The sequence below is a fragment of the Astyanax mexicanus genome, chromosome 18 (assembly GCF_023375975.1).
Source record: "Astyanax mexicanus isolate ESR-SI-001 chromosome 18, AstMex3_surface, whole genome shotgun sequence".
In the NCBI taxonomy this organism is placed as follows: domain Eukaryota; kingdom Metazoa; phylum Chordata; class Actinopteri; order Characiformes; family Acestrorhamphidae; genus Astyanax; species Astyanax mexicanus.
Window position 1 is genome coordinate 14838909 of NC_064425.1, and position 27765 is coordinate 14866673.

At 38.0% G+C, this 27765-nt stretch overlaps 1 protein-coding gene across 2 annotated transcripts in view; it reads left to right on the forward strand.

Moving 5' to 3' along the window:
• Positions 1-27765, forward strand: part of dph1 (diphthamide biosynthesis 1) — a 154849-nt gene that overhangs the window by 57059 nt on the left and 70025 nt on the right. For both annotated transcript variants that reach the window (XM_022670549.2, XM_022670553.2), the window contains one exon: positions 24484-24605. In XM_022670549.2, the coding sequence (XP_022526270.2) occupies positions 24484-24605 (122 nt within the window). The remainder of the gene's footprint in view (positions 1-24483; positions 24606-27765) is intronic.

The following is a 27765-nucleotide window of genomic DNA, read 5'->3' on the forward strand; positions in this document are numbered from 1 at the left end:
GTGCGCCTTATGTATTAATTCTACCAGTAAGGTATTAAAGAGCAGTAAAGTCACTCTGCTGAAGTGCAGCATTATACGGGAGTTTTAGTGAAATTTCTCCAGCACTGAGGCTAAGTGCAGTGGCATTAGCATTAGCGGCTAACCACATCGCAAGCTCTTTCACCATTCAGAAGTGAGTATATCAGACTGTAGTCTGTCCGTTTACCTTGTTAAAACAAGCTACGTGGGATGAACTGCTAGCTAATAGTGCCCTGGCTTACCTGAACTCTCAAGGTTCCTCAGTGTAGCATTATCAGGTGGCATTTACTAGTGCTAACTGCAGTTAGCAGCAGTTAGCTTAGCGCTAATAAATGCCACCCTGTAACACTACACTGAGGAACCTTGAGAATTCAGGTAAGCTAGTTTGCTAAGCTTATGTAGCTTATTTTAACATGGTAAATGCACAAACTACAGTGTGAAATATTCTCAGGTTAGAGAGCGGTTAGCAGAGCTAGCCAGCCACGGTTAACAGTGCTATCCAGCAGCAGCTTGGCTAGTGCTGCTAACCACAGCTAGAGCTCACCATTGGACAAAATACTGAAATTCTAAGCTTACTTTAAATAAACAGGAGTGCTTTACTTACCCAAATAAACAGTTTTCAAGAAAAAAAATCTGGTCTGTGAAAAATCAATATAATAGTAGTAATCCTAATAATGACATTAAAAAAAAAAATAAAAACATATTAATAGATATGAACAATACATAAGTAGCATATTTACTCGAGAATGAATCTCCTGTGCGGTCCTCTCTCCAGTCTCCGCAAGGTGCCCCACCTCCCCCACCTCCCAGTAGTCTGTTCCATTATACCTCAATCTCAAGTTTGGCAGACACTTGTGTTTGGACATGGCCTCGAAAAGGCATTACAGTCAGGGATGGAGAAGAAAAAAACAAGAGCTGATATGAGAGAGAGCGAGATGACGCAGACATGAGCCTTTGTAGGGACCAGAACAACTGGTGCTTGCGGGAAATGTCTTACATACTTCTATAGAATAGCAAGTTTTTTTTTTGTAGATATGGTAGATAAGTTACTCTGTTGAGTAATAAAAATTCTACTGTGCAGTTATTTGTACTTATGGTTGATTATTTGCTGAGGAAATCTGCACTTTTTATACTTAAACACTAGGCTAGAGTTAGTTCAGTTCTTCTGTTATTTATGAGTCATAAGCCACAAAGCAAATCTGACTCTTGTACTACTGTTAGTAAATGTATAGAGAGATCAGAATTTTCGTTACTTTACTTTACTGGTTTTTGTTTGCATTTATTGTAATGTGTGATTTCACAGAAAAACACTTGCACATACAGCCTGAATAAATTGTTTTAAACCGTTTACTTTGGGGCGTAAGAAGTTTGCTCAGTACTGTGCGTACAGAAACTCTCCTCCTGTAGCTGGTGTGAGAGTGGAGCTCCAGCTGGGAGATTAGAATATTTGCGCCGTCTATAAATCACCTTGACAGCGGCGGTCTGTGTTTTAGCTAAATGCAAAAATACAGCAAGCGTCTTCTCCAGAACTGCTGTTTTGGCAGTGTAGGTGTAATAATACTAATTTTTTATGTGTTTTAGCAGCTAGAAGCTAACCAGCCCACTGTCTGTGTGTAGAGTCTGTGTGTGTGTGTGTGTGTCTGTGTGTGTGTGAGAGAGAGAGCTGTTGTGTTTGAAGCTGATGAGAAATGGTACTTTGTCTGTGGGAGGAACAGGTAGCACAGGGTCAGAAAGGACTTGACTGTGACTGTGCTCTCTGTCACTGATCTAATATTAGTTTTTGAGTTAAGTGATCTCAGCAAAGTGAGAGGCCACACACACACACACACACACACACACAAACACACACACAGACAGTGAGAGATTATTGTACACTGCAGAAGCCTAGAGACCCAGTGTTCCCAGTTCTCACTCTTAGGCTCCGTCCCCGTTTTTGTAAACGGCATTTTCGGTCACAGAAAACATGGATTTTAGAAAACGCCTTCCAAGGTGGAGATTTTTGAAAACACTGCTCCCAGTGGAGCTGTGTGGGTGTGTAAAACACAGCTTTCTTAAAAAAAAATAAATAAATAAAATAAAATGCAGCAAGCCTGCGCATGGCTGCCTTTTCTTTACATTAGCTTAGCCTGTTCAGAATGAGCCTGAAACATGAACAGCGCCTGGATTGGTTCTGTTCTCTCTGCAATTAGTGGATTATTAACATGTTCACGGCTTAATTCAACGTAAATCTCACTTTACCTAACACAGCAGAGGCAAAAAAATGCGCTGCATGCAGTTTTTTCCAATCCTCCTGTCTGAAGGTACAAACGTTACGATGAATAAAGATTTTGGACCAGCCCTGAACGAACAAGCACCTGGTGAGACAATGGCAAAGCTAAAATAGTTGTCGCTGAGGAGTTGCAAGAAAACTTGAATGTGTAGAGAATCCCTTGTGTCTTTGAGTGAACGAGGATATAAAAAAAGGCACTGCTTGTGTGGACGAAGACATTTTTAAAAATGGAGTTTTTTTTGTCTTTCTTTTTAAAAAATATGTTTGTCCACAAAAGCAGCGTCCTGATTCTGACTTCATGTGTACGGGGCCTCAGACTGACGGACTGCAAGAATAGCTTTGTGTGTGTGTGTGTGTGTGTGTGTGTGTTGCACAGTTAATATGTAGTGTTTTTTCTTCACTACAGTAGTATTTCTGTATGCACATTTCTTTGTAGACTAGTGTATTTCACCAATACCAATAATTAAGTTTCCCTGTGATGGAACTGCTTTACTTTAAGCTTCATTAGTAATGTAATAAACATTAGTTTGTTCACATTTTCTTGGTTATAGAATTAAAATTGGTGAGTAAACAGTTAAAACTTTCTACTTTCACGATGCCACTTTCAGCATTGATAGCAGATATCAGGATAACAAAGCACACAAGCAGCTGTCTTTCTGTTTTCCTTATTAAGGCTAATTGTGTTAGCAATATTTAGTTGTTTTGAACAGAATTCTGCTGATTTGTAGACGTTGACGTTCACCAACATTTAAAAAAACTAGTCAACTCACATATTTGGATCTAGTTACAGTACCAGTCAAAAATTTGGACATATCTTCTCGTCATTCAGACTAAAAAGAATCATGTAGTAACTTAAAAGTGTTTAACAAACCAAAATACTCTGTAAAGCATTTAGATTGGGTGTTATTAACTTACGGTTTCTGAGGCTGGTAACTCTGACAAACTTATTCTGGCAACAGAGGTTACTCTTGGTCTTCCTTTTCTGGGGCGGTCCTGATGAGAGCCAGTTTCATCATAATGGAATAATTGGCTAAATTGATGGTCTTTGCAACTGCAATTGAGGAATTCCTTGACTGACCTTCATTTCTTAAAGTATTTTTCTTTATGTAGTTGAGTAGTTCTTGCTTCTTAATATCATAATATGGATTAGAATAGTATTTAAATAAATCTATTCACTGTATGCCTGTAACTCTACCCCTTCACAACTTTACAACTGATGCTCTCAAACACATTAAGAGACAAAAAAATTCAAGTAATTAACTCTTGAGAAGTTCAGCACAGCTGTTAACTGAAAGCCTGGACTCCAGGTGACTCTACCTCATAAAGCTGACTGAGAAAATACAACCAATATGTGTAAAGCTGTCTCTATCTAAGCAAGAGGTGCTTCTTTGAAGACTAATATATAAAATATATATTGGTACTGTATTTCCATCATATACTGCTCAGATTTACTTTGAATATTACGTTAAATAATCTAAGCATTATAATGCTCGAGGAAAACACCCACAGGAGTGTTTGAAGGTGGTTCATGACAGTGATGTCAGTAACGCGTTACTTAGTATAATCTGACCCTTTTTTTCAGTAACAAGTAACCTAACGTGTTACTATTTCCAATCCAGTAATCAGATTAAAGTTACTTATTCATGTCATTGTGCGTTACTCTCTCTCTCTTCACCTCACAGACACACACACCCGGGGGGGGGCACACGCACACACCATGCAGTGAAACAAACAAATCCATAGAGGCAGGCGAGAAAAGTGCGTTTTGTAGCAGAGGTTTGTGTAAAACCACTCCTTGCTGCCCTGCTGAGAACAACAGGTTCAATGTTCAGATTTACAGTGTTAAATATTTCAGGTCAGGAAAGACTTTTTTTATTTTATATTTTTTATAAAAACAAGTATTTTTGTTAAGGGAAATCAAGAAAAAACATATTTTATTTTTTAACTTTAAATATCAAGAGATACATTGTTGCTGTTAAAAATGCATTTTCCATTAAAGGCAGCATTGGCAAAACTGGTTATAATGTTTATGTTAAGGCGGCGGGAGGTGGTGTCTGCAGCTGCTGAAAGTAACTAAAAAAGTAAGTTGTAAAGTAACTTAGTTACTTTTAAAATCAAGTAATCCATAAAGTAACTAAGTAACTTTTTAAAGGAGTAATCAGTAATCGGATTACTTTTTCAAAGTAACTATACCATCACTGGTTCATAAATGTTAAATGAATTTAATTCAATATATTTTAAACAACTTGTCTGAGCTGAGGAAAAAAAATATATATATTATGCCATTATAATTTGTCCTTATTTGTTTTTCAGTCGTTATTTAATGTTGGTATTCAAATATTGGCATCTTATTCTTAGCCAGAACTGACATCTGTCATTTCATGAAGCAAAGTAGTGTAATTGGTGCATTGAGGATGGTTATTATAATAAAGTGGGACTTGTTAGAGCAGATCGTGGACTATCTGAGAGTTTTGATTACGCAGCGGTGGGCTCGTGTGTTGGTCTTTTATTTTTTTTGTCTGTGCGCAGCAGATCAGGTGTGGGAGAAGCTGTGAGCTGATGCTTCTTCTCTCATGCTGAGCTTTGATGAAACTCCTGTCAGAGCTGAGCAAAGATTTCATCTGTGAAGAGGAGTGGAAAGACTGGGGGGAAAGAGGGGTCCGCTTCTGCACAAACCAGCCAGAAACATAGAGGGGAAGAGAAATACTGACCCTTCCTGTTAAAGCATAACCCCTCCTCCTGATAAGTGGAGGGAGATGTAACCGTTGACCGTGGTTATGTGAGCATATGCGTCTGTTAAAGTCGTGCCAGTCCTGTGATTAATGCTTGAATCATGCTTCTATTTGCAGTGGTTTTGCATTGGTGCTTTGATCCCTTGCATTGATCTTTATTTCTGTTTTTGTTCTTTATTTGGGCATCATATTCATTGCTCTAGAATTAAGCTGCCAGTTTATTGAGCATATCTGCCACCCTCACACGTTATATAGTCCAGCATATTGTTATGCCTCTCTTGTACCAGTAGTGCATGATATAAATCAGTCTGACTAACATACAGCTCTGGAAAAAAATAAAAAATAAGAGACCACATAAAAATGATGAGTTTCTTTGATTTTACCAAATTGAAAACCTCTGGAATGTAATCAAGAGGAAGATGGATGATCACAAGCCATCAAACAAAGCTGAACTGCTTGAATTTTTGCAACAGGAGTGGCATAAAGTTATCCAAAAGCAGTGGGTAAGACTGGTGGAGGAGAACATGATGCCAAGATGCATGAAAACTGGGATTAAAAACCAGGATTATTCCACCAAATATTAATTTCTGAACTCTTTAAACTTGAATGAATATGAGCTTGTTTTCTTTGCCTTATTTGAAGTCTGAAAGCTCTGCATCTTTTTTTTTTTTTTTGTAATTTCAGCCATTTATCATATTCTGCAAATAAATGCTCTAAATGACAATATTTTAATTTGGAATTTAGGAGACATGTTGTCTGTAGTTTATAGAATAAAACAGCAACGTTCATTTTACTCAAACATACCTATAAATAGCAAAATCAGAGAAACTGATTCAGAAACTGAAGTGGTCTCTTAATTTTTTTTTTCCAAAGCTGTAAATGGTGTGGCCAGCAACTGCTTATTTGCATAAAAGTGACAGAGCCCTTAAATGGCTCATTCTTAAAGGGTGAAGTGTACACATACTGCTACTTAAATGCTAAAGCTATCATGCTATCGTGGTGCATGATATCTTTAGCATTCACGTAGTGGTTATCATAGTTATCATATCCAGTGTGTTAGCACTTTAGCTACACTTCAGCTACAAAAGATTAATAAGAGCCCTTATTAGGATTGGGTCTTCTCCATCTTAATTGCGTGTAAATGACGTCCCAGCTGTAATATTTGAGCTGGAGAGACGGGGAGAGTCTGAGAGGGAAAGAGTGCAGGATGGAGAGAGATGTAGAGTGGGAGAGCTAACACTGTCAGAGAGCGAGTCACCAGAGTATCAGATGAAGGCTGTGATGTTCTGCACTAGACACCCTCAGTGCAGAGCCGCTGCTGAAGCACTCTGCTTTCTGTCATGCTGTTGACCCTGAGGGAAGAGTGAACTGATTCATTCTTCTCCTCTGTAATTACAGTGTCACTTCCATACAAGCCACATCTCATTCTTCTCTCTGCTCCGCTAATCTGCAGCTTCTCTGCGTTTCATCCACAATTTGGTGGAAGATGTTGAGCATATTAAGCGGGTGGACACTGCTGTAGAAGGCTGCATGTTGCTGTTGGGGATTAGAGCTTGGAATATTTGCATAAACTCGACTGATACCAAACATGTCAAGTTCTGTTGAGATTAGACAAATAATTCGCAAATCTTTGTTGGCTTCAGAGTTTAGAGTAACATGTGGCTGGTTTAGTTTTTTGTTTTTACTGCTTTGACACACTTGTATTGTATTGGCTGAAGTTTCAAGAGTTCATATCATGCAAAAAGCTGAGGAAAAGGAAGTGAAAAATCGCAATATTGTGTAATGTGAAATCCAGTCTTTTAAAATTAAATGTAAGTCTTCTTTAGATGTGAATTTGATTAGATATGTATCATGTTTACAAATCATAGAAGTACAGGACATGTACCAAATTAATGTGAACAGCCAGATCAGATTTCAGGCCTTTTCTTTTTTCGATGTGCCCCAGGAGTGCCATATTAGAAACAGATTTGTTCACATTGCAGATCCAAGGCACTTGTAATGTAGCTATGTTTTCATTACCAGGCTGTAGTGACTCAAATAAATAAATAAATATATATATATATATATATATATATATATATATATAATTTTTTTTTTTTTTTTTTTTTTTTTTTTTTTTTAGATGCACTAAAAATACCACCTCTCACCACCTGGATTTAAAATAAAATAAACAAAGAATGTAGTCTTTTAGCTTTAATATACAAACATATTATATTAACAGAGCTTGCACTGAAGTTTGTGTTAGAGTTTGGATGAAGGGGATTGGTGTGGTCCTGCTCTTGTAATAATTTGTCTCATGAGTTTTTGTAGACGTCTGAGTACTTGGCAGTTGAGGCACGGACCATGAACATAGTTCGCTATGCTTCTGGATTCTTGTCGAGCCAGTATCAGATGGTAGTGGTTGCTGTGTTCTGCTCACGCAACTTATAATGTGATTTATTGTGTGTGATTGTGCTTAGGTAAGTGTGTTGTTGGGTGATTCTCACGAAATCAGACTAATGAGGTGGCATTAAGGAGTGTGATGAACAGGTAAATGCTATCAATTTGGGAAACACTGGTTTATAAACATCTCATCAAAGGCTATATTGGAAGTGATTAAAAGTAGACATTGTGATATTTTAAATTATGTATTTTTTATAATTTAGTGTGAAATTCTCAGTACCGCAACGCGTCCATTGCTGAATCTCGGCTCTTCAATTACACAATTTTAATATTTAAAATAAATAAATAATAAAAAACTTAAATGTATCTCATAAAGTAAATTGTTACAGTCAATAAAAATGTATTACTTGGAATTCATTGGTAAAAGAAAATAAAATATTTAGAAAAATAACTTTGGTCAGAACCAATGTTCTCAGCCTCCGCAACAATTTTCAAGCACCATTTAAGACCACAAGGAACAGAAAAAAAACAGCCATTTTGAGAGGGGGGACACCTTTTAGTATGACACCCAAGATGGCTACCAGGTAAGCACCTAATTTTATACCTCTCCAGATAAATGTTAAAAACTTGGTTGTCAGCGAGCATACACAACTTTTTGTTTCTCATTACCGAAACAGCTAGTTTTTAATGTTTAAAAAAATGAAAATGTTATTGTGTTTTGGGAATTTTTAAGGTTTTTAAAGTCTAAATACAAAAAGCTAGCAAAAGTTTAGCCAGGCATCATGGTGGCCCCACAGAGATCAAAGAAGGTTAAGGTCCCTCATACTCCGCAACAGCCTTCTCATACACCGCAACAATTTAAGGCCTGTTGCGGTAGAGATATTCACTGTTGCGGTAAAGAGAAATTAATGTTTTAAGTGACATGAACTTATATATATATATATATATATATATATATATATATATATATATATATATATATATATATATATATATATATATATTGTTTCATAAAAAAGCCTTTATTTACTTATAATAAACAATATATAAAACAATACATGATGCAATTTCAGATAAAAAACAGATTTATGTAGCAGGGCAGTGACACCCATATAACTTCCGCATAAGATATAAAAATAATATATAAAAATAATAATAATATATATATATATATATATATATATATATATATAAATTTCATATATATAATATATACATTTCATGAAACAACTTTTATTGTTATAAACTGTTAATAAAGGTTGTTTCATGAAATTTATTTTTATAAACTTTTATTGTTATAAACTGTTTATATGTATATATATATATATATATATATATATATATATATATATATATATACACACATTTTATGAAACAACCTTTATTAACAGTTTATAACAATAAAAGTTGTTTCATGAAATGTATATATTATATATATGAAATTTATATATATACACACATATATACATTTCATTAAACAACTTTCTTTAATTTTATCTTTAATTTTAATTTAGTTGCACATTGATGTTTACATTTTTCATGAGATTAATGCTTAATACAAAGATGTTTAATGAGATGTTGAATTGCTTGTTTCATACTTAAATATTTAATTTCAATTTAGTTGTACATTGATGTTTATATCTGTCATGAAATTAATACTGAATAAAAAAGTTGTTTTATGAGATGTTGAATTACTTATTTTGTATTTAAACATTCCATTTCAATTTAGTTATACAGTGATGTTTAAAGTTTTAAGGAATTTATGTCTAATGAGGTATGTTGAAATTTGTTTTATTAAAATACACAGTTCAAAATAGGATATTTTCACAGCTTGAGTCTTACTGAGAATAATTTTCAACAGCAAATACCACATTTTGTTCAATATTACTACTCCATACAAAACTCAAGAAGTACATCATTAGAATTTGTTATTTATTCACAGCATTCACACTCTGTGTTTGTTGTGTAAAGTGTTATTGTTAATTAAGTAGGAATCCTTGTAATGACTCTCTTTACCGAAACATTGACTCTCTTTACCGAAACACCATTCTCTTTACCGCAACACATATTTATTTACTAATTATTTTACTGTTATAAAACAAATTCTAGTTTATAATGGTATTTGGATAAATTGTATTTCTTCATAGGTCATCTGTACTAAATAAGAAATTATACATGTAATTTTTCAGTTAAATATCCTGAAAAGACAGGACATGAATCATGAAATCTGTTGCGGTAATGAGACAAATCATAAAATAAAAAAAAATGGGAAACTTATAAATATAATATTTTCTGGGTTATATACACATATGAGCACAACTGTTAATAATATCTATTTAAAAAGTAACAAATGTGTAACTTTTAAACCATATCTGTTCTGTGTTATCATGTTGCGGTACTGAGAATGTGTGTGCTCTGACTGACTAAAATGGTGCAAAATATACAGAAAAAAATTATAAAACTAAAAAAAAAAAGTATTTCTAAAAAGTTCAGACCCTAGTCTTGCATAACAAAAAGAAATTTTATATTTAAATGCCTTTTGAAATTTTTCAAGTGTGAACCCTTTTAAATCTGTTTTTCGTGAGAATCACCCTGTTGCCATAGTTAAAGGAAGTGAGCTTAGATTAAGGAGGGATTCTGTTTGTTCATAGGTTATTTTTGGTAGGTCTGTTACTTGGCAGTTGAGGCAATGGACCATGAACATAGTGTTAGGCTATGCTTCTGGATTCTTGTCGAGCCAGTATCAGATTGTGGTGGTTTTGCTATTGTTGTTAGTTGAGTGAGTAGTAGATCCTGGCTGAGCCCTATGCATAACCCCAGCTGTTAGGTGCAGGATTTGTCAATTTCCTGTATTATATTACTTGATATCTAGTTAAGCTAGTGACTGCTGTGAAGAGAACAGTTGACAACAGAGGAAAGACCCTGTGACAGCATGGAAAGACAGCTGACAAGAGGGAATAGACCCTAACGGTGCTGCCATGGGCTGGCAATCCATGGTAGCAGCCACCATGGTTAACCATGTGTGTGCAACCAAGCAAGCTACATTGAGAAAGAAAAAAGCAATACCCCAGGAGTCAGCGAGAGCAGGGGTGGAAGATGACTCACAGGCGGATAACATGGTTACGGACTCTGGAACGGACATGACTACGAGAAGTGGGTTAAGCATAGAGGCAGGTGGGATGGTAAGTGGAAAGGAGTTGCTGACCTGTGTGTGTGGGTGGAGCAAGGTCACATCAGTGAGAGGGCTGAGGATACACCAAGGAAAGATGAGGTGCTTGAGTGAAGGAGTGCAGGGGCCCCGCATTGAACAATACTTTGAACAGAATTGTTTGAGTCAGTCGGCTGAAGTCCAGCGGCAGGTTACGTGCCACAGTCCGCAGGATATCAATACCTTTGATACTAGGGAGGCTAACTTAAGCACAGAAGGAGTGGAGGATGAAGGAGGTGTTGATAGGTCAAAGGCTAAGGGAAAGCAGATGGGTAGGGAGAAAGGAATCGGTCAAAGATCCAAAGTTAAATGGCCAGGCACAGGAGACAAGATGGCATGGAGGAGTATTAATGATGATTTGAAAGGTATGCTTGAGGGTTTGAAGGGAACAGCAGAGAGTAAATTGAACAGGCTAGGTAAAGTCATTTATGATTATGGAATGGCAAGATTTGGTGTTGTGCAGAGGAACGTAAAGTGTCAAGATGTAGTTAAATCAAGGCGGCAGGTAGAAATAGAAAAACTGGTTAAGGAATCAAGGTTACTCAGAAAGAAGTGGAAGAAGGGGAATGAGGCAGAAAGAGAGGGCATTGAGTTATTGCAGGAGGAGTTGAGAAGTAAGTTGGTAAAATTGCGGAGAGCAGAGGCTATGAGGAAAAGGAGGAAGAAGAAGGAGCGTGCTAGGATAGAGTTCTTTAGAGATCCATTTAGGTTTGTTAAGAGTCTGCTTAGTAAGGAGAAATCAGGAAATCTAAAGGTCGGAAAGAGGGAGTTGGAGGAGCACTTTAAGAGTGTTTACACAGAGAAGGAAAGGTCTAGCGACCTGGACCTACCAGCAGACATGCCGCCGTTAGGTGATATAGAGTGGAAGATGGATGTTAACCCCCCTAGGTGGAGTGAGGTTCAGGAGGTGGTGAAAGCTGCAAAGGCAGGTTCTGCCCCAGGGCCAAATGGGGTTCCATATAGATTATATAAAAGTGCACCAGATGTTTTGAAGTTTCTATGGAAACTAATGGCTATAGTGTGGAAGAAGGGGATTATTCCAAAGGAGTGGCGCAGAGCAGGTGGTGTTCTTATCCCAAAAGAAAAGGATTCTGTGGCTATTGATCAGTTCCGTCCCATAAGCTTGTTGAATGTGGAGGGTAAGATCTTCTTTAGTGTGGTTGCACGTAGACTAGCAACGTACCTGAAAAGAAATAATTTAATTGATACGTCTGTACAAAAGGCAGGAATTGCAGGTTTTTCTGGTTGCATAGAGCATAATAGTATGATTTGGCATCAGATTCAAACAGCAAGAGCCGAGAAAAAGGATCTACATGTGGTGTTTTTAGATCTGGCTAATGCTTTTGGTTCGGTACCGCATGCATTGTTGTGGAAGGCATTCAATTTTTTTAGGGTTCCAGAAGAGATTTCAAGGTTAGTTAAAGCCTATTTTGAAGACATAGAGTTTTGCTTTAGTGTAGGGGAGTGTGTCACATCTTGGCAACGACTGGAAATAGGTATAATGGCAGGTTGTACAATTTCACCGCTAGCGTTTACGATGGCAATGGAGGTGATTATTAGGGCTTCTAAGTGGGTCGTAGGCGGGGAGAGGCTGCATGATGGCACCCGGCTCCCACCAGTTAGGGCGTTTATGGACGATATGACAACATTAACGACCACGGTGCCATGTACCCGGCGACTGCTAGGGAAGTTAAATGATAATCTTAGGCTGGCTAGGATGAAAGTTAAACCGAGCAAGTCTAGGAGTGTATCAATCGTTAAAGGGAAATTGATACAAGAAAGGTTTATGATGGAGGGAGAAGTCATACCATCTATATTGGAAAAGTCAGTTAAGAGTTTAGGTAGGTGGTATACTGCAGCACTGAATGATAAAGAGCAGGTGGAAGGGTTGAGGACAGAAATGGTGGAGGCCATTAATAGAATTGATAAGTCTTTTCTGCCAGGTAAATTAAAATTGTGGTGTCTGCAGTTTGGTTTGTTGCCTCGTCTAAGGTGGCCACTTACAGTTTATGATATTCCGATTTCTGAGGTTGAGAGGTTAGAAAGGGTGATGAGCAAGGCTATAAGGACATGGTTGGGGGTGCCGCGTTGCCTTAGTAGTGTGGCGTGGTGTGGGAGAGGGATGCTGGAACTGCCGTTGACGAGCTTGGTAGAGGAGTTCAAATGTGCTAAGGTAGGACGTGAAATGCAGTTGTTAGGGTCAAAAGACGGGCTGGTTAAAGCAACAGCACCAGTGACTAGGTCTGGGAGAAAGTGGAATGCTCGAGAAGCTACTCAAGCCGCAAGGAGGGCACTGGAGCACAGGGATGTTGTGGGGCAGGTGCAAAATGGGAGGGCAGGATTAGGTTTAGGTGATTCTTGGAAAGCATTCGGCAAGGCCACATCACCTGAGAAAAGGCGTATGGTTACAGGGTTTATTCGTGAGCAGGAGGAGGAAGCAAGGAGGGCAAAAGCAGCAGGGCAGAGTAAACAGGGGCAGTGGATGAGATGGGAAAGTGTAGAGAAGCGGAGAATCACCTGGCGAGAGTTATGGGGATTGGATACAGGCCGTATAAAGTTTCTTTTGGGAGCTACATATGATGTTCTGCCAACGCCACAAAACCTTGCTCAGTGGGTGGGTGAGGATCCAAGTTGTAAGCTATGTGCAGGAAGTGGCACGCTGAAGCACATTTTGTCAGCATGTAAGGTGAGTCTATCCCAGGGGCGCTACACATGGAGGCATAATCAGGTACTTAGATCTCTTGCAGGTGCACTTGATAAGAAACGGATAGAAGTTAATAACATGCCCGTGGTAGGTTGCAGTAGGGTAATCACGTTTGTGCGTGAGGGGCAGCATAATGGAGAAACAGCACAGTGCTTGAAAACTGCTGGTAAGTGGGCCAATGCACGAGATTGGAAGTTATTAGTGGATGTAGGTAGTAAACTGCAGATCCCAGAGTGCATTCTGGTTACAACCTTGAGGCCGGATGTAGTGTTGTACTCTGAAAGTAAGCGGATAGTGTATTTTATAGAGCTGACTGTTCCGTTTGAAGACGAGGTAGATGGAGCTTATGAAAGGAAAAGGCTGAAGTATACAGACTTGGTGGCTGAGGTGAGAGAGCGTGGGTGGCAAGCGTATATTAGACCGGTAGAGGTAGGTACTAGAGGCTTTGTTGCGAAGTCTGCCACAAGACTGCTGTCTGAATTCGGAATTAGAGGTCGTGTGCTAAGGACTGTAGTGAAGGAGTTGTCAGATGTAGCTGAAAGATCTAGTCAGTGGTTGTGGTTCAGAAGGGCTGAGGCTGTGTGGGGAAGGGAGTGAGTTTGTGCTTCTACAGCAAGCTTGGAGGGGGGTGGGTCTGGGACGCCAGACTTCACTGTTGAGCCTTCTGGAGGTGTCGTGGGCCTAATTCAGCGAAACACTGACGAAGGAAGGTGCCTGCCTGATGACCCCTGAGAAGAGCTTGCACTGAAGTTTGTGTTAGAGTTTGGATGAAGGGGATTGGTGTGGTCCTGCTCTTGTAATAATTTGTCTCATGAGTTTTTGTAGACGTCTGAGTACTTGGCAGTTGAGGCACGGACCATGAACATAGTTCGCTATGCTTCTGGATTCTTGTCGAGCCAGTATCAGATGGTAGTGGTTGCTGTGTTCTGCTCACGCAACTTATAATGTGATTTATTGTGTGTGATTGTGCTTAGGTAAGTGTGTTGTTGCCATAGTTAAAGGAAGTGAGCTTAGATTAAGGAGGGATTCTGTTTGTTCATAGGTTATTTTTGGTAGGTCTGTTACTTGGCAGTTGAGGCAATGGACCATGAACATAGTGTTAGGCTATGCTTCTGGATTCTTGTCGAGCCAGTATCAGATTGTGGTGGTTTTGCTATTGTTGTTAGTTGAGTGAGTAGTAGATCCTGGCTGAGCCCTATGCATAACCCCAGCTGTTAGGTGCAGGATTTGTCAATTTCCTGTATTATATTACTTACAGTTTAGAATTAAGATTAGGACTTGGATATATTATACAGTCCCTCTATTTTTTAGAGGCTAAAAAAAAAAACTCAGACAATTATAAATATAGTTAATCTTTAAAACAAAATCCATTGCAGTTGATGTTCACATTCGCTTCATTAACCGATTACTGCAGAATATCAATGCATGATCAGTTGACATGAGTAGGTCAATAACCAGTCTATAATCTTACAGAATAAGACATGACTGACTTTAACATCATGTAAAAGGTTACTACTTCACCTTTTTTTTTTTTGCACACTTTGCATGATTTGCACGCTTATTTCCTGTCTGTTTTCATGCATGCGTGCACAGACTGAGAAATCTGAGAATACTCAGAATAAGTGTGTACATGGATGGAGTAATATATTTACTGAGCTATGATTATGAGTAGTATGTTTACGGATTTCTTAATCTGATTTCTAGATTTTTCCTAAAAAATCTAAAAAAAACGGATTATTCTTTTTTTATGACTTGAATAATCAGACTGCAGAAATCTGCGATGCATGTAAACACACGCATTGTTAGGGCTGCATGATATTTGAGAAAAAAATTACATTGCAAATTTAAATTTTTCTACGATATATATCACGATATTAAACAATGCAGGGCCCATGACATCACCAGCCCCGCCCCCACCCGTGAGCTGTCTCATGTCTGGACCGATGGAGAGCTGAGTCAGCGCCGTGCACTCAAAACCCGAGAAAAACAGTAAAACAACAGTAATCGGCCCTTTAATCAGGCATTTAAATGGCTTTTTAAAGCTAAATAAGAGCGTTTTTCTGTGACTAAAAGCATGAATTCAGCTGTAACTAGAAATATCTGCACCGCAAAACTGTGCTGGACTGATGTGCACAGCTTCCGACATGTGCATTTTCAAGCACATGGCCAACCATGTGGATGGAGACCATGCAGCTAACTCGTGTTTACTCCTGCTCCCCCTTGCACTTCTCAGGCAGCAGCAGCCTGTCACTCACATAGTCACAGAGACAGCGCTGTGTATCTACTTCCTGTGTCAAGAATCAAAACATTGCACATGACGTGTTTCATTTAATTGCCTTAAATGACATTGCACGTCCTGCGATGTGACTATTGTGCATGCGCACATTGCTATGACGATGCCTAAACGATATATCGTGCAACCCTACCCAATGCCTAAAGTCTGAAAACTGTGGACCGCAGGGTGTGTTAACAGGTGTGAATCTGTTATACTGAAAAAAGAAACAGGTGTCCATTCAATAAACTAGATTATTTTTCCTGTGTTACATGTTTACTCTTAGAGAGGCGCAGTGTTAAGCGCTTTGAAGTTGAACCTCGTGCATGTACCCTCTCAACAGCTCAGAATTTCTCATGTTAGGCTGTGGAACTACCATCTCGAGAGCGCACACATGAACACACATGAATGCTGACCTACATTTCATGGGTAGAAAAAAGCCTGGACCTTGACGATGTAAAGGATAAGCAATTAAATTCAATTAAAAGCGTGAATTCAGCTGTAACTAGAAATATCTGCACCGCAAAACTGTGCTGGACTGAGGTGCACAGCTTCCGACACGTGCGTTTACAAGCACGTGGCCAACCATGTGGATGGAGGCCATGCGGTTACCTCCTGTTTACTCCTGGTCCTCCACGCACTTCTCAGGCAGCAGCAGCCTGTCACTCACATAGTCACAGAGACAGCGCTGTGTATCTACTTCTTGTGTCAAGATTCAAAACATTGCACATGACGTGTTTCATTTAATTTCCTTAAATGACATTGCAGTCCTGTGATGTGATTATTGTGCATGCGCACATCGCGATGACTATGCTTAAACGATATATCGTGCAGCCCTACTCAATGACTGTCTGAAGTCTGAAAACTGTGGACACCAGGGTGTGTTAACAGGTGTGAATCTGTCATATTGAAAAAAGAAACAGGTGTCCATTCAATAAACTAGATTATTTTTTCCTGTGTAACATGTTTACTCTCAGAGAGGCACAGTGTTAAACGCTTTGAAGCTGAACCTCGTGCATGTACCCTCTCAACAGCTCAGAATTTCTCATGTTAGACTGTGGAACTACCATCTCGAGGGCGCACACATGAACACACATGAATGCTGACCTACATTTCGTGGGTAGAAAAAAGCCAGGACCTTGATGAAGTAAAGGATAAGCAATTCAAATCTGACGAGGCAAATATTTATTCACCAGATGAGTTCTGTTCATCCGTCTCCTCCTGCTCTACCAGCCTCATCTGATCCAACATGTCCTTCACATAAGAACAACCATTAAACACACATATACAGAGCAAACACATGTATGTGCATAGTGTGCAGTTATAGCTCTGCTGCAGTTCCCAGACACACACCACAAGCTGTATACAGCTAAGAGACCACTTCAGCTTCTGAATCAGTTGCTCTGATTTTGCTATTTATAGGTATATGTTTGAGTAAAATGAACATTGCTGTTTTATTATATAAACAACAGACAACATTTATCCCAAATACCATATAAAATATTGTAATTTAGAGCATTTATTTGCAGAAAATGAGAAATGGCTGAAATAACAAAAAAAAGATGCAGAGCTTTCAGACCTCAAATAATGCAAAGAAAACAAAAAGTTCATATTCATAAAGTTCAGAACACAATCAATATTTGGGGGAATAACCCTGGTTTTTAATCACAGTTTTTTTATGCATGTTGGCATGTTCTCCTCCACCAGTCTTACACACTGCTTTTGGATAACTTTATGCCTTTACTCCTGGTGCAAAAAAGCAAGCAGTTAAGCTTGGTTTGAGGGATTGAGATCATCCTTCTTCCTCTTGATTATATTACAGATTTTTTTAATTTGGTAAAATCAAAGAAACTCTTAATCTTTAAGTGCTCTCTTATTTTTTTCCAGAGCTGTATATGTCTTAGTAGAAACGTCTGAAATGATTATACAGTGATTTAAATGGGCAATTCATTATCAATTAATTCATTTGAATAATTAACAGATTTTTCAACTACATATAAGTACTGTATATAAAAACAATTAGTAGTTTGTTGCAATGTTACTAGTTCTGTGTTTTTACTGGTAGTAGATGATAAAAAAAACATATCTAATATTATTATACAGTGATTAAATTAGGCCATTCATAATCAATTAATTAGTTTAAATAATTAATCGATTGTTCAACTATATATAAGTACTGTATATATATATATAAAAAAGTAGTTTGTTGTAGTCTTAGAATTTCTAATGTTTTTAATAGTAGTAGATGATAAAAGCATCTCTGTAATTATTATACAATGATTACACTTAGTAGTTCTAGTGTTTTTATAGTAGTAGATGATAAAAAAACTATCTAACATTATTAAACAGTGATTCAATTAGGCCATTCCTAATCAATTAATTATTTTAAATAATTAATAATTGTTCAACTATATATAAATACTGTATATAAAAACAAATAGTAGTTTGTTGCAGTCTTAGTAGTTCTGGTGTTTTAATAGTAGTAGATGATAAAAAAACATATCTGACATTATTATACAGTGATTAAATTAGGGAGTTCATTATCAATTAATTCATTTAAATAATTAATAGACTGTTCAACTATATATAAATACTGTATATAAAAAACAAATAGTAGTTTGTTGCAGTCTTAGTAGTTCTGGTGTTTTTATTAGTAGTAGATAAATGCAGTGATTCTGAAACTTGTTCTAAACCATATATAAATGATATATAAAGCGTTATGATGATTCTCTCATGATGAGAAGAAGCTGTTTGTGTCATTTTTCAGTGTTCAAACCTCTCCACACTCCCCCTTGTTTTTACAGTCCACACTGATTTAGCAGAGCTTGTTTCAGTTACACCAAACCAGCTTCATGAAATGAACACTCCCTTAGGGCACTTCCACACCTAGCATGATTAATACTGATTAATCAAACTGATGTGTAATGTGGGTTATTTAGACAGCTGCTGGGTGAGCCCCTTTCAGCTGAACTGTGGTGAACCGTGGTCCACTAAAATTGAGGGTCTTAATCAATTTCCGAATGAATGGTTCAGTTTGCTGCATGTAATTTAATTATCCGCCAGGCCTCTTATTGTGCAAGTAATCTGTTTTAATATTTGACTTGTCACAGATGCTTAAATCGTATACACAGTCCTGTCAGAATATTATGACCACCTCTTTATCCTTATCCAAATTTGGCCCACTTTCCAAAAACTGCTACCCATAGGGGCCGAAAAAAGGTGTCGTGCCAAATTTGGCCCACTTGCCAAAAACTGCTACCCATGGGGACCGGAAAAGGTTTGTCTCCGAAAAATTCTGAAAAAAAAGGTGTCTTGCCAAATTTTGCCCGCTTGCCAAAAACTGCTACACATGGGGAACGAAAAAAGTCTGTCTCCGAAATTTTTTGAAAAAAAAAAGATGTCTTGGCAAATTTGGCCCACTTGCCAAAAACTGCTACCCATGGGGACCGAAAAAAGGTTGTCTCCGAAAAAAAAAAAAAAAAAAAGGTGTTGTGCCAAATTTGGCCTACGTGCCAAAAACTGCTACCCATGGGGACCGAAAAAGTTTGTCTCCGAAAAATTTTGAAAAAAAATAAACACCAGCAGATGTCACGTCTCACCAAACCATCACTGATCATCAGTAAATTTTACATTTTATTTGTAAATTAAGGGACTGGAAATCAAAGTCTAGAGGAAGAGAGGAGAGACACACAGTCCAAGCTGCTTGAGGTCTAGTGTGAAGTTTCCACAGTCCACAAGTGTGGTGGAGTAGGAAGTCTTAGTGTGTGGTGTGCTGGTACCAGTGGATTAGACACAGCAGAGCTGCTGGAGTTTCTAAACACTTCAGTGGCTCTGCTAACAACAGATGAGCCTCTGGCTCTAACTTCTGTTCTCAGCATCCATCTGTAAGTTGGACCTACTAGGTAGGAATGTTTAATAGAGTGGAGAGTTGGACACTGTGTTTAAAAAGGGGAAGTGAGTCTGTTGCTCTGAAAGAATTCACAGTTTTATCTGTAAATGCTCCTCTTTTTCTTAGTGTTATTTTAAATGGAGAAACAGAAACTTACAGCTCTCACTTAAAAGTTTCATTGATTTTACCAAATTGAAAACCTCTGGAATATAATCAAGAGGAAGATGGATGATCACAAGCCATCAAACCAAGCTGAACTGCTTAAAAATAAATTTGCACCGGGAGTGGAAAAAAGTTATCCAAAAGCAATGTGTAAGACTGGTGGAGGAGAACATGCCTAAAACAGTGCATAAACTGTGATTAAAAGCCAGGGTTATTCCAGCAAATTTTGATTTCTGATCTCTTAAAACTTTATGAATATGAACTAATATGTTTTCTTTGCATTATGTGAGGTCTGAAAGCTCTGCATCTTTTTTTGTTATTTCAGCCATTTCTCATTTTCTGCAAATAAATGCTCTAAATGTTGTCTGTAGTTTATAGAATAAAACATGTTTTTCCAAACATACCTATGAATAGCAAAATCGGAGAAACCGATTCAGAAACTGAAGTGCTCTCTTCATTTTTTTTCCAGAGTTGTAAATAGATGTTGAAGCACTCTTTATAAAATATATTTAATTAAGGCTCAACAATTATTCTGCAGAAATATCTTGCTTTAGAAATGAAAATAAAAAGAAATGGATTGTGGTCTCGACCTCTGCTCACTGCTCTTGGTAGGCATGTATTGCAGTAGAATAGAGAAGTGGCTTGGAGAGTGCTTGTTGTGTCCCTGCCAAAATCTTGTCCAATCAGAGACCACTCGGGTGTACAATTTATGTTCTTTTTAAATGTAAATAATTTATGTATGTATCTAAAAATACAGTGTAGTAAAAAACCTAGGAGCTTGGGTGCAAACAAATCTGTATAAAAGTTAGAGGGAGGAGGAGAGAGAGAGAGAGAAAAAAAAAGAGAGAGAATGAATTAATGAATGAATGAATGAATGAATGAGCTCAGAGAGCTGGAAGTTAGGGTGACAGTAGGCAAGAAAGTAATGAAATGGACCAAGAGGGAGAAGAAGAACCGAGGAGGAAAGATGCAATCCTGCAGAAAGAGAGACAGATGAGTCTAGAATGGAGACGGGCACAGATAGTGCTCATAGTACAGCTTTAGTCTTTAGTGAGAGAAGCTACCAGAAAAAGAGAGAGAGAGAGACAGACAGACAGAGTGAAAGACTGAGCAAGCATGGTGCAAACACTGGGCTTCCAAGGCAGGGAACAGTTGGGGGGGGGGGGTGAAGGTGTGTGAGTGTGTGTTTTACAGTATACAGAACAAGCATTAAACACAGTTTCAGGATTAAAGGAGAGCAAGCAGTCTATTTGTGTATTAAATAGTTTAAGATTACGTATTTTTTGGACTGTAAGGCACACTTAAAATCCTATGTATTTTTTACCTATGAATTTTACCTGTCAGGTTGTAAGGAGCAATAAAGTCAATATGCTGAAGTATTAAGCTTTATACAGTTTATATAGTTTTCAGTGAAGTTTCTCCAGCACTAAGGCTGGAGCAGTATTAGCATTAGCTGCTAACTGCAGCACTAGCTTTTTTGCCGTTCAGAGTTGAGTATATTGGACTGTAGCCTGCGTGTTTACAGTGTTAAAATAAGATACGTGGGACAAACCACTAGCTGATAGTGCCCTGGCTTATGGAAATACTCATGGTTCCTCAGTGTAGCGTTGTTAAGTGCTGCTAAGGGCTGCTAACTGTGCTAAAATATTGAAAATCTAAGCTTACTGTAAATATTTTTTTATGTTTTGTTTACTTAGGCGTTCCCCCCAAAAGTGGCGAGACCTACTGAATTAAAAAGAAAACAATGGCGACACCCTTGTTCCTTACTTTTGTGCTTAAAATGCCTTTTTTAATCCAGTGCACCTAATGTATGAAAATAGACCAGAAAGTAGACGTTCATTGATAGTGAGCCTTATAATTTGCCGCACTTTATAGTCTGTAAAATATGCTATATCAATATATCAATAATAATATATTATTGTCAATTGTCAATCAAATAGAGTTATCTAAAGCAGAAAACCATGAACCTGTTGGTACCAAGCTGTGGCTAAAGGAGTATAAAGCACCCAGCATTGACCGGTGGAGCAGTGGAACTTTGTCTCTGGAATGATGGAGCTCCAGCCAATACTTTCCTGATGAGCTGGGAAGTTGGAGCTGAGGTGGGCTTGAGTGGTGGCCATCCAATATCCTTGGATCCAATATCCGCTGAATGCAATCAGATTCTCACAGTAATGCTCCATAATCGTGTAGAATACCTTATCTGGACATTAAAGACTTAATGTTTCTCCAAAAAAAGCACGGTAAATACCCTTGATTATACCACAGTTAGTTCTGACCCTACAGTGTGATTGGCCAAGAGGCGTTTTATGAGTGACATTATCAGCTGGTAATACACTGTATCCGAATCATTCCGTTTATTACTCGGCCTCATACAGGTAACCTAGCAACGATACAGCACTTACAAGCCAAATACAAACCAAATGCGATGTCATTAAACACCACCGTGAGGCGCTGGATCCCATAGACACTGTGAAGAAACGCCATGTCTCCACACACTAATAAATAAGCCCAGCGATTTGAAAATGCGCATTATTATACAAATTATCAGCCATCAATATCAGGTTAAGAGTTGTTATTATTAATAAAATAAAAGCTTAAGCGTATATATTTTCCAGTTAATCTAAGGGTATTTTAAGCTGAATGTAAGGTGGACTCTTGTAATTCTGCAGGTCTTGCCACTGAGGGGCGCCGATTCCCTACTGGCCCACCACACTCCGCAAAACCAGCAAGCTGATTGGCTTTTTCTCCTGAAAGGCGGAACTTTATCCTTGAACTGGCTCCGCGATTAGCGTTAAGAGATTTTCCATTCACACAGCGGTCATTAATAATACATCTGAGCTGAGCGAAACGATTCGGGGCTACTGGACAATTAATTCGGGGCTAAAGCCCCGGAAGCCCAGGTGAGGCGACGCCCCTGGTTATAGCACGAAGCTCGAGTGTTTTATTGCTTAATTACGGTTGATTTCAACAAATGAAGAGAAAAAGGAACGAGCAGATGTCCCGTTACTTTTGTCCATATATTGTACATGTGTAGTAGATGTGTGTGTGTGTGTGTGTCTTTTTCTCTCAGACGAACACTTGTACCGACAGTGTGTGTGTGTGTGTGCTTCTGTTCTATTAATAATACCTGTCCTAAATGTGTCTGGATCCAGACACCCACCAGCCCATACAGAACTAACTGTAGCTTTCTCTCTCTCTCTCTCTCTCTCTCTCTCTCATTATTTATGTGCTCTCTCCGGTCTCATGTTTATCCTGCATTTTAATTCGGCGCAGAGAAAGGACGGCAGCAGCGGCGGGGCACTCAATAGAAAGTGCTAACATTTAACGACCCCTTGCGGAGGCAAACAAAAACAGATCGTTGGCTTTTCAAACAGGTCCGCCGGGCCTGACCTCTCCGAAACGCTAGTCGTCATTCTGAAGCCAGGCGGCAACGCTCACAAGGACGAGCCGCTTTTACGAGCTCCAGCCGTCCCCTGAGCACGCCTCCAGCATAAGCGACCGATTGGCCGGAGCCCAAAATCCGAGGCTTACAGACGAACACCCTCCTGTGGCCGTTTTTGGACGGGAGCTTGAGCCGCCGGAGCTGCCGGCGGTGACCGCGTTTAATTAAATGAGCCCTGTGTGTTTTTAAGCTTCTGCATCAGGCGACAGAGCACATTTCATGCTAACCTTAGCATGTAAAATCTGAATGGACTGAGCGCGCTCACTCCCAGCTAATCCACAACCTCTTCCTGTGTCCATGTTTATCTTTCCTCATTCAGATCTAGTTCCCTGATAAGCGGATCTGGTCGACTTCAAAACTTTAATTTGCATCAGGTTATGTCAGAAATACACAGTTCTGAAAAAAAATTAAGAGACCACTTCAGTTTCTGAATATATTTATAGGTATATGTTTGAGTAAAATGAACATTGTTGTTTTATTCTGTAAACTATGGACAGCACTCCTCCTCAAATTCCAATAAAAATCATTTTAAGAGCATTTATTTGCAGAAAATGAGAAATATCTAAAATAACAAACAAAACAAAAAAGATGCAGAGCTTTCAGATCTCAAACAATGTAAAGAAAAAAAAGTTCATATTCATAAAGTTTTAAGAGTTCAAAAATCAATATTTGGTGTATAAGCCCTGTTTTATTTTTTAATCACAGTTTTCATGCATCTTGGCATGTTCTCCTCCACCAGTCTTACACACTGCTTTTTTTAGGTAAACTTTATGCCACTCCTGGTGCAAAAATGTAAGCAGTTTATCTTGGTTTGATGGCTTGTGATCATCCAGCATCCTCTTGATTATATTCCAGAGGTTTTTAATTTGGTAAAATCAAAAAAACTCATCATTTTAAAGTGGTCTTCTTTTTTTCTAGAGCTGTATATGTAAATTTAAGTTTCAGGATTGCTTTAGTATTTAAACACAAGCATTCACTCAATAAAAAGTGCAACATTTAATTTGAAGTGTACCTACACAGAGCCTTAAACACTTTCAGTCATGGCCAAAAGTGTTGGCACCCCTGACATTTTCCCAGAAAATGATTGAAAATAATCGTTTTGTTCTCAACATTTCTCAACATACACAAATAAAACGGAGGGGAAAATGGCAAAAATGGGCCAGACGTAATTTTTGGAGATGCTGAAAAACAGTTGCTGCTTTCTCTTCACACTGTGAAGCTCCAGCTCATCCCAAATCACCATCTCAGTTGATCAGGTTTAGATCAGGGGATTGGTCAGGTGGAGGACAAACACTTTTCACTATTTACTACATAATTCCATTTGTTCTCCTTAATCATTTTTATGTCTTTAATATTAATGTACAATGTAGTAATAAATAAATAAATAAATAAATGTGTGTTTCAGGTTTACAGGAGCAGACACACTGGTGATGGGAGACGTGACGTACGGGGCCTGCTGTGTGGACGACTTCACAGCTCGTGCCCTGGGAGCAGACTTCATGGTGCACTATGGACACAGCTGCCTGAGTGAGTTTCACACTGTACACACACAGTATCAGGGTCTGATACAGATTACCAATTACCTGTAAAAACAAGAAAAATGTATTATAACGTAATCAGTCACACTGTACAGTAATGATCATAAATAACAGTGCTCATGACAGTTAATAAACGTAATAAAAGTAATGTCTCAACTACTTATTGATAAACACTACTTAAGACATCACTTAAGAATGTTTTTAATAATAATAATGAAACATTTATAATGAGTGATAAAGTCATAAGTTCTGTTAATAAATGTACCCTTATTGTACAGTGTTACCACTTGATCTAATAGATTACTATTTTAAAGTGGCATAATATGATTACTTTCTATTTAAAGCCCCATATTTAAATAAAGAATAAGAACTTTACATATACAGATATGGACAAAAATAAGAGAGCACTTAAAATTATGAGTTTCTTTGATTTTACCAAATTGAAAATCTCTGGAATATAATCAAGAGGAAGATGGATGATCACAAGCCATTAAACCAAGCTGAACTGCTTAAATTTCTGCTCCAGGAGTGGCATAAAGTTATCCAAAAGCAGTGTGTAAGACTGGTGGAGGAGAACATGCCAAGATGCATGAAAACTGTGATTAAAAACCAGGGTTATTCCACCAAATATTGATTTCTGAACTTTTAAAACTTTATGAATATGATGTTTTCTTTGCATTATTTGAGGTCTAAAAGCTCTGGATCTTTTTTGTTATTTCAGCCATTTCTCATTTTCTGCAAATAAATGCTCTAAATGACAAAATACCTATAAATAGCAAAATCAGAGAAACTGAAGTGGTCTAACTAGCTTTGTGTGCATCATTAAAAGAAAAAATTAAAATAAAACAAAGATCAGAAACATCAGCTTCTAACATACATGATTGATAACTTGATTAGAAACAGAATAAGAGGCATGGTAAGAGTAGTAATCCTGTTTTACACCGTAATGCAATTCTACTAGTGATCTCTCTGTTTTTAAACTGATGCAGTTACTGTTGTTCTCTCTCTCTCTCACACACACACACACACACCTGTATTGTGCAAGCTATATGTGATTAAACTGGCAGCAGTGAGTTTATCGCGTTATACTGTATTTTACAGCTGCAGAATGAATAGAAGGGAATGAAGCTATTGTTTACAGGTGCGGAAATGGAGCGCAGGTTAAATGAAAGCGACTGTGGAAACGGTTCCTGAGTTATTGTGAAACATGCTGGTATTTACAAAAGAGCCTGTCACTGGTGTAGTGTTAGTGGATATGAAAATCCCCGTCTGTGCGCTACGCTGTGGTTTATAGATGGAGCTGTCGACAGGTGTATTAAGCTCTGGTATTAAAGTGGTATTAAAGTGGATTGAAAAAATGCTGGAAGAAGAAGAAGAAAAAGAATTCAGCCTGCTGTGGTGATTCTTTCATACATACATCAACATGTACAGTGTTGCTTATATCTTGAGATGCTGTGATGTGTGACTGTTTTTATGGCAATATTACTGAGGTTGTGTTTTTGTTTTTTTTTTTCCTCTTGTGCTGCTGTATAGCATGCAGTTTACTCTCTTGTTTCGCCTGGTTTCTTCCTCACTTGATTCTGTTTTCCTTCCTTCCTCTGTTTCAGGACTTGTTTCAGTTTATTTATTCATTTTTATTTTTTATAAAGCAGAGAGCTGGCAACCTGCATACATAAAAATAGGTTAGTGGATAAAGAAGACTGAGAGACAGGGGGAGGATAGAGCTGTTTTTTTTTTTTTTTAAAGATTTTTTTTGTGTATATTCAGGTTTGGTTCCATTGTTACGTTATTAATGTTCTGCAGTCAGTGTCCATACTTTTTCTGAATCCACACTCTTTAGGTGCACTGTTTCAGCAGGACAGTGCTCGTCCACATACTGCTGCTGTCTCAAGATCTTGCCTTGTAGAGTCAGAGCAGCTATGCTGTGGTCAGCTATGTTGCCAAACGTGATTGGAGAATATTACAGAAGTAGGATTTTTTTATGTTGTCACATCAATGTCAAAAGTCTGGGGTGCAAAAAAAAACAGGTGCAAAAATGTACCTGCGTGTTTTAAGATTCTAATCTTAAGATTAAGATTAAAATATCGCTCTCAAACTTCTCGAATGTTTTTTTTTTTCCTTGTGAATTCACAGTTGTCTTCATATGCTATGCAAATTGCCTGCAGCCTTTTTTTTTAAAGTTTGAGGGAGTTTTTTGTGCTCTATTGTAGATAGAGGTGGTTTTGACAGTTTGGGGGCAGGGTCACCTTCCTCAGTGAATGCTATTGGCTGATATCTCCAGAGTGTGTGACAGATCGCCTACTACCAAAAGCCAAAGGAGGGCTAGCAAATGCTAATATCCAAACAACCGGGGCAGACAACGCCGGAGAGCCGGTTGATTGGATTTTAGCATTTGCTGTCGTCCTCTGGCTGTGTAATCTACACACATTTCTCTCTTGAAAACAGTTATTTGGGTAAAGTAAAGTAAAGTAGAGCCCATCAGTGTATTTACAGTAGGCTTAGACTTCCAGTGCTGTGACTATTGTAATGCTCCGACAATACACAATACATCAAGCGGTGATGTATTGATGTATTTGGTAAGCGGTGCTTACCAAAGTCCTACTAAAACATTTTGTCAGAGAGCTGTGTACCACATAAAATCAGTTTGAGGTCAGTAAGCACAACCAGAATTCATACATCTTAAGTGCATCTTATAGTGTAAAAAAAATACAGTAATTGTAAATTAGTTGGGATAGTGTTTTTTTTTTTCTTCTTTTGCTGCTATATGGCATGCAATTTATTTGCTTGTATCTTGTATTCAGTTTCAGCACTTGTTTCAATTTATATATTTGTTTATCTATTTTTTTAAAGCAGAGCCCTGGCAACCTGCATGCATTACAGTAGAATAGTAGATTGAGAGGGATGAGAGGCGAAAGGAACAAGCTTTGGGTTGTAAAGTGTCTGTAATGAAGACTAAAGTTAGGTTAATAATGTCCTCCAACCAGTGACCCTGCTTTTTTAAAATGTTTGAGACATTTCAGTGTGCTATTTCAGCAGGACAATGTTTGTTCACATAGTACTTCCGTCTCTTTAAGCCACGGATGCTAGTCTGTGCTCAGTTTACTCATCTTGTCTCTTTTTTTTTTTTTTTTTTGCTTGATTCTTTTTTC